Source organism: Xenopus tropicalis, chromosome 6 (genome assembly GCF_000004195.4).
Source record: "Xenopus tropicalis strain Nigerian chromosome 6, UCB_Xtro_10.0, whole genome shotgun sequence".
Classification (NCBI taxonomy): domain Eukaryota; kingdom Metazoa; phylum Chordata; class Amphibia; order Anura; family Pipidae; genus Xenopus; species Xenopus tropicalis.
In genome coordinates this window covers 89,025,505-89,039,091 of record NC_030682.2, presented here as the reverse complement: position 1 = coordinate 89,039,091, position 13,587 = coordinate 89,025,505, and the positions used below count along the sequence as shown (strand labels likewise).

At 38.1% G+C, this 13,587-nt stretch overlaps 1 protein-coding gene across 6 annotated transcripts in view; it reads right to left on the bottom strand.

The window, feature by feature from the left end:
• rreb1 (ras responsive element binding protein 1) overlaps positions 1-13,587 on the bottom strand; it is a 72,476-nt gene that overhangs the window by 16,868 nt on the left and 42,021 nt on the right. For all 6 annotated transcript variants that reach the window (XM_004915292.4, XM_002932676.5, XM_004915291.4 and 3 more), the window contains 5 exons: positions 12,826-13,028; positions 8,158-8,247; positions 6,868-7,031; positions 479-623; positions 171-307 (listed from right to left, as the gene is read on the bottom strand). In XM_004915292.4, the coding sequence (XP_004915349.1) occupies positions 171-307; positions 479-623; positions 6,868-7,031; positions 8,158-8,247; positions 12,826-13,028 (739 nt within the window). The remainder of the gene's footprint in view (positions 1-170; positions 308-478; positions 624-6,867; positions 7,032-8,157; positions 8,248-12,825; positions 13,029-13,587) is intronic.

The following is a 13,587-nucleotide window of genomic DNA, read 5'->3' as shown; positions in this document are numbered from 1 at the left end:
ATATGTAAAAAATATGTAATTTCTGGTGTCTAAATGTGATGTTATTGCTTTTGCATGTATCTGCATGAATATGGCTTGATAGACATGCACAGATTTTAGATGCATCTCTCCTACATCTGCAACTAGAAAAAAACAAAAAGTCACAAAAGCAGTCATGCACAATTCCTTACTTAAGAGAGGCTTCAGGATGCAGTTCCATGTGACTATCCAGATCTGATTTGCATGGAAATTCTTTAGCACACACAGGGCAGTGAACAATATCTTCTGTCTTCTTTAGTGGCTCCACAGCTTGAATCTCTTCAACAACCTAAAGCAAAAGAAATATGACATCAGAAATTAAAATTTTGATATCTAATCACATTTATAAGAAATTATTGTCACTAAGGCTGGGCAAGGGGATGCAACAGTGGCAAAAACAACTTATGAGCCTGAATGTTACATAGGAAAGCATAGGAGAATAATATGAGTTAGTAATAACCTTTTTTGCTGATGGTGTTTCTTCTTTTTCTGCTTCCACTTCAGGACTTAACTTCCTTTTTGCTGTCAATCTCCTTCGCTTTTGGGGTGATGGTGGACTTGTAGTAACTGCAACATTTGGGTCCTTCTCGTGTATCTTCATATGCCTAAACAACATTGGTGCATGTTAACACATTATAAATAAACTATTATTAATTCAGCTGTATATATATAAAATTAAAATTCACACCTAATACAAAATATTACACTTTATATATTATTTAATATGGGCTCAGTTCTACCTTAAAAGAGATGATGAATATGCTTCCCCTATTGAAAGAAGGAAAAGAAATCTGCAGGCTAAGTGCCCCGTGAACAAAAAGCAGACATTCAGGCCTGATATCTCTCAGGCAAGTTTCCTTTTTTGGCATTGCTGTTTTTCTCTTCTGCTCTTGCCAAATCTCAAGCATCTTACAAATGACATATTCATGGGAATAAAGACAATTAAGAAAAAGACAAGAACAGCCATGTTTGAACTTCACACGGCCACCAAACAGGAATTTACTAAAAAATACTGAAGGAAGCACATACTCTTTGTGCGATATAAACCAACAATAATTCTCCCCTCTACCCAAAACTCTGTCTGTGGTTAAACTAGGACTGCACAAATTCTTCACTGTAAAAGTTGAATTGATGTTTTATTAAAATTTTGATGGCTCCTGGCGGTTACAGTAAAAAGGCAAGAAAGTCATCAGGGCAACGCTAAAATGCCATTGCTCATTGTGCGCTATAGTTCTGTGGTAGATATAGGTAAGAAGAGCTGCACTCCTAATAGTCTGTATGTAGTTTATGCTATAGCAATAACCTGTGGCCTTGTCCCACTTCCCAAAATCAGGCCAAAAATAGCTTGCTCCTCCCCATAGCATGCTATCTATGATAGGGTAACACTGGTTGATTTAGTACATCAATGATTAAAAAAAGTGGAGTAGAAAAAGCTTAATCTAATACACATGCAAACCAAATGCAGGTCAATCTTGGCTCAGTCACAAGAAAAAAAAGCTTTATTCACATACATCAAAGGACAAACTTGGAGCCAGATTAACAAAAGAAAGTATTTAAAATTAACACAGTATGTACAAATATATCTTACAGGAAAAGTATAAAGTATAAATACTTATCATTCATGAACTATTATAATGTACCTGCAAGAGAGGTTTACATTTGCTATTTATCTGGTATATTGGAATATTCTAATTTTGCCACAGAATAGTGTTCAGTCAAACAGCAAACACACTCCAAGTTGTTAATTGATCATTTACAATGAAAAATAATAAATAATTTTATATATCATTGAATGCTACCTTGCAAAAAAAATTCAATACATATCTAATAAAAGGCTAGCTTGTATATTGATTTAAAATAACACTGGTTTAATGAGTTTCAATACATAAAAAAATGTAATAAGCTATGTTGATGTATGAAATTGCCTTTTATAAAAGAGTTCTGTAGTAAAATGTACCCACCAGTCTGTCTTGCAAAGTAAGGGCTTAAGAAAACACAAGCAGTGTTAAAGAAGTTAACAGGTTTGGACAGGACAAAGTTACTCAAACAGCTCCCCCTTCCTCTCATAGACAGGCACATTTCTCCAGCTAAGTGGCGTAACACTGAGCAATATGAGTGCTTAAGAATGCATTTTGTAGCTTATCACATATGTTGCAAGATGGTGAGTTTTAGGACTGGTTAGGCACTTTCCAGAATCATCCCAACATGAGTCAAAAGCCCCTTTCCTTGTGCCCAAGAGATGCCAGAAACCTGAACAGCTGCAGGCTGCTGCATACAGTGAAATAGTGTTTGTCAGGGCAGCTGCTGTTGCACATGAAGTAAGAAGTGTAACAACCATGTGGTACAAAGACTTACTTGGCAATGTATATCAGTCTTATGAAAGAATTCATGTTAACCCTTTATTGCAAGAATGGAGGTAGAAAGCCAAATGAGGACTTTGCCAAATGAGTAAAAAAAATTAGCATAAGACAAGGAGAATATTTATGCTATTTTGTTAACCTTTTGACACTGGCTCAACAGCATAAATTAAAGGTTTTTGGACAATGTCACTTCAAGCACAGCCTAACATTAAAATTAATGGGGTAGTTTACCTTCTAAACACTTTTCTAATTATTTATTTCTATTTTTAATTCTTTTTAGAAGAAGTTTCATTTTTAACTTTAACTTTTTTCTTGGGGAGGGGCTGAAGAAAATGTATTAACTAATGTTGCAAATTGTAACAATCTAGGGCATGTGCACCTGGCTTATTTAGATGATACTTGTGAATCTTGTGTCACAGAGCTTGTAAGAGAATAAAAAAACTGGATGAAAAGTGAGCGCTCTCCACTACTGCTCTATGATTTCAATTATCTCAGCACTGTATTCAAAGTTCCACTCGGCGAGTTCAGTCATGCTCCTCCCTTGGGCAACCACAGAATTGCACAAACCCAGTAATGAGTGATAGACACTACCTTAGAAAGGTCCGAAAGTCAAACATGCAAAGGATTCCACACAGGCAGAACTGGTACACGTTGTATGGTGAACCAGCCACACAACATGCCTGAATCAGCCTCCGCTCACCAGCTCAGAATGAAAGACAACTACACTTAACCCTTTGGAGAAAAATTATACATAAGGGGGAGAGGAACTGTTGGCGTGGCCTTAATAAGCATTAATATGTAAGAGTTCTATAAACATATGACATACACATAAAATATTATCTGTACAAATACACTACTTCTTTCCAAAGAAAGAAGAAATACACTACTTCTTTCCAAAGTCTCTAAAACCTTGCTGGGAGTACATAATACTGAGGTGTGCAGTTAAACATTTAAGTTAATATAAAAATATGAAGACCATTGTGACTATACTCATTCGGGGCCAAGGGATAAACCTTGGGGATAAAATGCATATGCAAGCTGGATGCACAGTTAGCCATAGTTATATGTGATTCTAAGGTTGCACAATAAAAAGACACAGCCAAAAAGACACCGTAATCACACAATGTCCCCCTGAATCTGTCTGATTCAGGGAGACCACTGAAATCTCAAAAGTTAATGCAAATGTAATGAAAATGTTAGAAATAACAGTTTAAGTGGTTTACTACCAGCCCTACTCATTTAAAGAGGGAGCACAGAACTGATACCCAAGCATGCTAATATGTACAGGGATGCTCTGATTTTGTTTGCCTCAACATTTTCAAAAAGAGGAAAGTGACCTTTTCAATCAGGGGAGGGGGATGAAATAGGATATGGCTCTGTTTGCTAGTTCCAGCCTGTTGGGTAAAAAACAGGTCAGGCAAGTTTTCTCTCTTTTGATTCTGGTTGTTGTGTGAGATGAGGTGAATGCCCAGTTAAAAGATGTATGACAGACTGAATGTTGAAAACATTATTGCACATTGCTAGGTAAAGTCACATATTCACTTTCAATTTTTGTTTAAAAGTTTCTACTCTGGATGCACAACATAAACCTTTTTTTAAATTTCAATGTCACTAGGAGGACACCATCTTTGCAAGCACAAAACGCTTTCATAATATCCTCTGGGGGTAAATAACTAGAGAACTAAAAGAAAATCAGCATCATTTTTTTTAACCACAATGCAACATTTTTTCGAAGAATTACAGCGTAAAGTTAGTAAACTGTGTGCAGGGAAAGGTGAGGGACATGGGCTTGTAATTTCCTTGTGTATGATTCAACTGGTGCAACTTCAGTGCAAAAAGAGCCCCGTGCTTCCAGCCTGGTTATTTAGCTTCTGGTAAAATTGTCACTAGTGCGTGTATGTTAATTTTACAGACCTTCGATTGTAAGCTCCATTGGGGCAGGTACTGAACCATAGGCAACGGTTTACTTTTCACCAAAAACAAAACTACTTCACACAACAGTATCACACACAATGTTTTGGAAAAGCAATAACATTGTATTCTCACAACAGTATCCCTGTAGATGTAAACTATAATCAGCCTCATTTGGCAGTAATTTAGAATACCTACCCTATGTCAGAAAATGTGTAAGTGGACAGCAATGAAACACTGAGCTAGGTCAAGAAAATACTTTTGATGTAGCGCAAACCTAGAATTCTGTCTTTTTAAGAAAGTAACAGTGGTGATCTACCAATCACATTCTAGCCTGTATCAAGTTAGTTGAGAAACCTTAAAACTGTAAATGCTTTTTAAAAGGTCCAAGCAATGAAAATTATTATTCCATCTAATGGCTCTACTAAGGTTTTCTAAGTTGGCCAGCGGCATTTAGCTCAAATAAATCTAAGAAACAGCAGACCAGACTTACAGCTGTTCAATAGGAGTTTCCTATGTTTGTGAGCCCTGATTTAGATGGTACAAAAGATTTCCCATGTGTGTGTTGATGGGAGTGAACCAGGATTACTGGAATTGGTTTCTGTACATATAAGCTTTGTGAACATATAGTTCTAAGTGAATGCAAAACCTATTTTCCTGTGGTTCACCAGTAAGGGCACATTTACAAACTGATGTGCAAAGCACTAACACATTTGCTAAATCAAGTGTGCATTGACTTTAGTAAGTTTAGTAAGCTACTTGTGTACATTCATGCTCCTTCCGAAATTAGCGGCGAGCAAGAAGTCACCCTTTCAGCCTGCTCTGCTACATTGAGGGTCCATAATGCATATTTATGCCACACTTCAGAAGTGATGTCACTCAAGCACAACTAAGGGAAAAAACATCTGCTTCAATGTAATGCAATTTACCAAAACAGATGCTAATGCAGTTTATGGGGGAATCCTGTGCAAGCTGTAGTGATTGCAACTTAGTGGGTACCCATAATCATTCTGGAATTCTAGAAAAATCCTTGCCATGTACATCTACTTGTTGCAGATTGCACTGTGGTGAAAAGACATGCTTTGATTTGCATGATTTGTGTTCAAATTCAGTTACATTTCTGTTGTTCACTCATCTTTCACATCCATAGCTGTATAAATATATACGTAAATACAATTCAGCCATCAAGGAGTTACTTTATGTTCCATGGAATGCAAGCTGCAATGTAGCTTAGAGTATATTAGGAACAATACAGCCAAGTGTGGAAGTAATAGTGTCACTTTATAAAGCAGACGAAGCTGGCAGTGGAATCACACTTTGCATTTAAATAGAGTGATCTGCAAAACTGTTAATAACAATGTCACAACAGTATACTGAATCTACATATAGCTGCTCACACAATTATGGGAAGGTACGAGAGCACACTACATTGCCTCTTTCCATATTTAGGCTTTGTCACTGTCAGACAATTATCAAGGGTCCAGAGCAACTTGTGGCACTTTCCATTGCTGTCAGTGGGAAGTAACCATCACTAATTTACTGCATTTTGGTTTCTTCTTTTAGATGCACTGTGTGCCACTCTGTCATAGTGGAATGGAAATTATACATGTTTCTCATTGCATTGATAATATATACACATATATAATTAAAAGTACACACATATTAATATTATTTATTGAACTGCTAACTACAATATCCTTGAAGACTGGATAGCTCATTTGTCCAGGCGTATGGTGCACAAGTTTGTTTTCAACACCTGAGTTCTCCTGCCTATATTTCTGCCCATTCAAAATGGATAAATGGCAATATCATTCAGTAATTGGCAAATTTTAACTATTTTTACAAAAAAAATGCAGGCCAACAGTAAGGCAAAGTAAAGAGAATCCATATATTGTTTGAGGTTAAACAGCCCCCCACATAAGGCCATGCTGTTAGAAACCATAAGACTCTACTAAATAATTTTCCAATTTTCCTTATGCTCACAGTCTCATTTAACCCATGCCACACCTTGTTACATTGTCATTAATTCTGGGACTTGAAGTCCACAGTAGGAACTACACAGGTTCTCTAAAAAGCAGAGGGACTTCAAGTCCCAGAACTGATCACTTCACAGGTGGGGTGGGGTAGGGCTGCATGACACTACAAGCCTAAAATGGGGAATGGGTCTCTTCAAGCAATAACATACTTTCATAATTTTCTTACAGTCTGTGGAAACAGGTATGTCTGTGTAGAAAACATTTTACATTTATATTTGGAAGTTTAGAATGTGTTTGTGCACTTTTTAACATATGCTGTGCTGATATTAGTAACTTGAATTCCACAAACAACAAAGGCAAATGTCGCTTACAGTACTGCATAGTCTATATCTCAGCTAACACTTACACACTTGACTGTAGCATATTTGCAGCGGTATGGAAAGACTGCATGGTACTTCTAAAAAAAAGCCTCTTGTTTAGCACCAGCTTTTTTTTCGCTCTTTTTCCACGTTTTTACAACAATGCAACATAAAAATGATATACATTGCCAAACAGATGTTGTAAAAACTATTTGAAAATTGTCACCAATACTTGTTACTCACCTGTGCATATTCCCATTGGTAGTAAAGGACTGCCCACACATACTACATTTGTAGGGCCTCTCTCCAGAGTGGACAAGCATATGGCGATCTAGTGAGCTAGCCGAACTCAGAGACTTTCCGCAGATACTGCAGCTATGGTCAGTCCCTCCTGTGTCAGTATTATGCTACAGGAAACAAGATATACAGTCAAATTTTATTTGTTGAGAAATGTCTGAGACTAAAATCTATGAGACTGGATGTGTTATACACAGAAATAAATACTAGGAGATAGCCAGTGGAACTTTTTACTCATTTACTATAAGCAGTAATGTTAAACTAAATGGGGGTCATTTAACAACAGTGGGCAAACTTGCACACAGGCAGTAACTCATGGCAACCAATCAAATTGTTACATTCATTGTCAACCTGCAGCTGGCTAAAAAAAAGGTAGTTACTGATTGGTGGCTATGAGTAACTGCCCATGGGCAAATTTGCCCACTGTTGATGAGTCTAATTAGCAGGAAATTTTCATAAAACTAAAGATATTAGTCCTGTAACAATAATTTATTGCATTATGAGAAAACACAAAACAACAAGTTTAAGGTGGTAAATGGCAGCCTTCATCAAATATTAAAACCTTTTAGGGCTCTGGCACACGGGGAGATTAGTCACCCGCGGCAAAACTCCCTGTTCGCGGGCGAACATGTAAGTCGCCGGTGGGATGGCAGACGCGACGGGAAATCGCTGAAAAAGCAATTTTAAATATGTCTAAATCAATGTCAACAGAAACACTACTGAACTAACATAGCACATCCTGGTTAAACCCTTCCGTATGGGCATTTTAAATTGGTGCTTTTACAGTGTTATATTTGCTGACATTTCTGTTGCCCAATATTAGTTTTATTGCTTCCAAGAGTCCCATTTTGGGCAAGGAACTGATTTAGTACATCAAATTTTAGGTTGCAAATAATCCACAACACTCTGCAAAATACAATTTACCTTAAATGCACTTGAAACTGAAATGCTAGAAGGCTTGGTAAAACTGTAAATGCACACAATCAACAGGTTACTGTAGGGGTGCCTGCACATGTACAACACACAGCTAGCCACTTAATCACGGAGAAAGGAATGATCACCAAGCATGTTATTCTATAGAGCCAATTTAATGGCCAATTTAATGTAGTTAGTGTGGTGTTACAAACTAAATGGAATGAAATCATAGAGATGTTAATTTCTTGATTAACACTTAAGGATTGACAACAATTCTACATGCACCTCCCCAAGAAATTTGAAAACTGAATTGAGTGTTACCTGGCGGATATGCATTGTAAGTTGATGCTGAGAATTGCAGACCTTTTCACACAAGGGACAGATATAAGATGATTTTTCCTCTTTTGATTCCTATACGATGAGAAAGAAAATTTCGTTTTGTTAAATTTAATCAAAGACACTTATTGCTTTCACAATGTTTCAGCATAGCTAAAACCACTGTGCTTGATTTCTATTACTTGATATGAATTTGGCAGTGCAGTTTAATCTAAAATATTTCATCAGAAGGGCATTCTTTTTGCCTTTTTATTACAAAAAAAAATAAATCTATGTCTTATATTATTAAACAGGGAGATTGAAGCTACTCCATGTTTGGTTCTTGCAAAGTAGGTAATTAAATTACTAGTGCACAGATCAGTTATGTAAGGAGATTATCTGTGCATTAGTAAACTTATTCTATACCTCGAAGGGAGTATCAGCAGTTTCCCTGTTTAGCTTAAGATAAAATAAAAAACAGCATTTTTGTGATTAAAAACTACAGGTTTAAAGTATAATCAGTGTATTTAGCTCTTTTCATTACATTTATATACAAGGGGGTATACCACCATTTAAGCAAAGTTTTAGTTAAAACCAAGTAATTACTTTTTAGTTATACTGTGTGTGTCCTTACATTTAATTTAGAAATAGTTAAAATTATTTCAATAAGAATTGTGGCTAAAGAATGCTTAAAAAAAATTCTGACCTGTGCAGCATCAGTAGCTAAAGGCTATTTTATTGTTTTAAAAGTTTTAATACAGTAGAGAAACATAATAAATTAAAAATAAGTAGAATCATTTCTAATATTTTCCATAAGGTCTACTGTATATGGCTGACTTTGCTGCATTGATTTATTGCGGAGACATTGCCCCAAATATCACTACCTACACTGTAGATGAAAGAATGTCAGCAAAGATTCAGATTCTCACATAAATCTGGCTGGGGTTCATATAACATGAGGTTTTAAGAGAGTAGCTGTTGCTTCACCTTGATGTACAGAATCATCAAAATAGAAATGGCCAGAGAAGTTATTATTTGAACAGTAGTTTATCATTAACCATGGCCCAAACACTCCCTAATGCCAGCACTGTATACTGCATACCATGCAAGGCTCTTCTGATAACCCAGTTCTAGGAGGTATATGGTCACCTGAAAAAGTAAGGATTTTGCAGTATGTTTTTTTGATGAATGCAAAAGGTACAACAGTGCCAGTCCACAATCTGCCACTCCAACAGTATCTAGGTAAGACCAGACTAAATATGATTAAAAAGTCAATGCCCACTATTTAAAAACCTGTTTACCCCATGTATTTTGAATTAAATAGTATACATTTTTTTTCCACATTTAGCAGACTTTCAATTAGCCTACTACAGCAATATTGTCATTTCATGTACTGTATGTTCTTGACTGCTTCATTCGTAGCCCAGATAACTTATTTACTGCTGGACACTAAAAACAAGTTACTGTATATACTCGAGTATAAGCCTAGTTTTTCAGCACCCAAAATGTGCTGAAAAAGTCACCCTCGGCTTATACTCGAGTCGGGTGCCAAGGGTCCCTCCAGACTAGCACCCTCTGTCCTTTGTGTGCAAATTAGGCCACCCACAACCAGACCCTCCAGTGCCTGTTGTTTTTGTTGACCCTCTTCTCCACTTACAGAGCTAGTTTACTGTTTTTCTTTGAAATACATATTTAAAAACATATACCCCACTGATGCCTCAATTAATGTAATTTTATTGGTATTTATATTTGATTATTGAAACTTAGCAGTAGCGGCTGCATTTCCCACCCTAGGCTTATACTCAAGTCAATACGTTTTTCCAGTTTTCTTAGGTAAAATTAGGTACCTCGGCTTATATTCGGATCGGCTTATACTCGAGTATATACGGTATACCTTGCTTAAAACATTATATTTAGTATTCAGGAAGCTGTACTATACAATAGCAAGTAAATGTCGAAATACAAATGATAGACCACATAAATGCACTTGTTATAGGAAAGGGCACATATAGTATAAACTACACTGCTCAAAAAAATAAAGGGAACACAAAAATAAGACATCCTAGATCTGAATGAATTAAATATTCTTATTAAATACTTTGTTCTTTACATAGTTAAATGTGCTGACAAACAAAATCACACAAAAATTATCAATGGAAATCAAATTTATCAACCCACGGAGGTCGAAATTTGGAGTCCCACTCAAAATTAAAGTGGAAATAAACACTACAAGCTGATCCAACTTTGATGTAATGTCCTTAAAACAAGTCAAAATGAGGCTCAGTAGTGTGTGTGGCCTCCACGTGCCTGTATGGCCTCCCTACAATGCCTGGGCATTCTCCTGGTGAGGTGGCGGATGGTCTCCTGAGGGATCTCCTCCCAGACCTGGACTAAAGCATCCACCAACTCCTGGATAGTCTGTGGTGCAATGTGGCGTTGGTGAATGGAGTGAGACATGATGTCCCAGATCCGCTCAATTGGATTCAGGTCTGGGAAACAGGCGGGCCAGTCCATAGCATCAATGCCTTTGTCTTGCAGGAACTGCTGACACACTCCATCCACATGAGGTCTAGCACTGTCTTGCATTAGGAGGAACTCGGGCCGCACCAGCATAGGAGGAACCCAACCGCACCAGCATATGGTCTCACAAGGGGTCTGAGGATCTCATCTCAGTACCTAATGGCAGTTAGGCTACCTCTGGCGAGCACATGGAGGGCTGTGCGGCCCCCCAAAGAAATGCCACCCCACACCATTACTGGCCCACTGCCAAACCGGTCATGCTGGAGGATGTTGCAGGAAGCAGAACATCTCCACCGTGTCTCCAGACTCTGTCATGTCTGTCTAATGTGCTCCGTGTGAACCTGCTTTCATCTGTGAAGAGCACAGGGAACCAGTGGCAAATTTGCCAATCTTGGTGTTCTGGTGTTCTCTGCTGTAAGCACAGCCCCCACCTGTGGACATCGGGCCCTCATACCACCCTCATGGAGTCTGTTTCTGACCGTTTGAGCAGACACATGCACATTTGTGGCCCGCTGGAGGTCATTTTGCAGGGCTGTTCCTCCTTGCACAAAGGCAGAGGTAGCGTTCCTGCTGCTGGGTTGTTGCCCTCCTACGGCCTTCTCCACGTCTCCTGATGTACTGGCTTGTCTCCTGGTAGCGCCTCCATGCTCTGGACACTACGCTGACAGACACAGCAAACCGTCTTGCCACAGCTCACATTGATGTGCCATCCTGGATGAGCTGCACTACCTGAGCCATTTGTGTGGGTTGTAGACTCCATCTCATGCTACCACTAGAGTGAAAGGACCACCAGCATTCAAAAGTGACCAAAACATCAGCCAGAAAGCATAGGAAATGAGAAGTGGTCTGTGGTCACCACCTGCAGAACCACACCTTTATTGGGGATGTCTTGCTAATTGCCACCTGTGGTCTATTCCATTTGCACAACCGCATGTGAAATTGCGTGTCAATCAGTGTTGCTACCTAAGTGGACAGTTTCATTTCACAGAAGTGTGATTGGAGTTACATTGTGTTGTTTAAGTGTTCCCTTTATTTTTTTGAGCAGTGTATAAACCTTACTAAGTATAGAAATATAGAAGCAGGCACACTAATAAAATAATGTTGCAAAGTTTTTTTGGATTTTTAATTAAAAAGCTATGTATATATTGGTCTTTGTTTTTGAGTGTTCACACTCTGTGTTTATCTTGCAGACCGGGGCTGTGTAAATGGAGAATCACAGGCCAAGTGTAGCTCACAGTATTCAAAGACTGCACTGTAAGACATAATTTGGCCCACATGTTGATACAGAATAATTAGCTTTCTATATTTGAAAAGTCTAAAAACACTGCCAGAGAAATGACTGTAGCTGATGTTTTATGTGACCAGGTACGAGTAAAAGGATAAGCTCATAGTTCGTATGATACCAAGAATAAAAGGCAACGTGTTTCTCAGAACCAAACCTTAAATGTCATTTAGAATGAGAAGTCACAAAAGGTAATTTATAATCTGGCAAAACATACCTCTGTAAATAGGAGAGTTTTGCAAAAGGAGAATCACTGAAAGCTGCAATGTAAGCAGTGTGTAGTTTAACAGATGAATTTGGATCTATAGGTGGCTCCTTAAGCAGTGGTGGAAATATCACTGGTTTATAATTAGTGTACACAGGGGGTCCATAAATCAGTGTCCACCCCTCACCTAGGGTATGCAGTTACCTAATGATCTTGCTGGTTGCATTTACAGTGTAGGATGATGCACACAATCCACTGAGAATGCAGCTTGTTCCCAGATAAGATACAATGCATACAGTCTATATGACACTTTTAGGCGGATGCCACACAGAGCTGATTCTCAGCCCCTACACTGGCATCAGCCTTCTACTTTACTGCATCTGGAACCATTGTACTGGCCCAGGTGCAGACACACACGGCAGATTTTGGGGAAGCAACACAAGAGTCTGCAATTTAGAGCAAATATTCGCCGTTTGTGTCTGCATATGGGCCGACAATAGTTCATGGTAAAGTAGAAGGCCAGCATAGCACAGGCCAAGAATCAGCCCTGTGTGGCATCAGCTTAAATTGGTGCACCTATCAGATCTCAGAGGTGAAAGGTTTGTAAGTCACCATATTGATTGTTCAGTTAACCAATGATACAAAACATCAGCTTAAAAATCCTTACCTGATTCCTTCGGCCAATCCTGTTTGGAGCTGGAGATTTCGCTGGGGATTTAGTGTTCTGCAAGCTCCCACCATTTTCAGCTATGCTGGTGGCACTCATTACAGTAGACATCATTGCGTTAACAGAGGATAGGTCACTGACTTCTGCTCCATTCATTAAGTTAACTGCCTTGAGCTGGTCTTTTTCAAATGCATTCTCTTTCTCTGTTAAACAAACCAACAAAAAACACTTGCAGATTAGAGGATTTACTGGGAGTGATTAATTTTAGCATTAACTATCATGCTATACATTCTAGAAGACATGAACACTAGTGCTATAAAAAACAATAGTAAAACTCACGTTTAGCTAGTTTACAAAACTATTGTTCTTTGGTTAATCTATGGCCTAATGATGTCCTTGGCCTACAGGATTTTCCAGCTTGCCTTATCAATAGCTAAACATGTGCTAGTCAAGTTTTAATCAGGATTGGGATCACTGGGGGTACTTATATGGGCCACTAGGCTGTCAAATTGGTTGCTCAGCCAATATCTACTTTGTTTAAGCACCTTTATTCCACAAAAAAATATTTGTAGTATGTATGAAAATGTTTGTCTAAATAGCAGACAAAGAGTTGAAACATAAGGTTGCTCTTGCTTTTTAACAACAAAATTAAGTGTTTGTTTATCCATCCTACTGTAATTTACTCAGTATATGCAAAATATGGTGTTCATGTTGGAGGTATGGCACAAAAGCGTAAAGGGGACTGCAAAGGTTATTTACAAA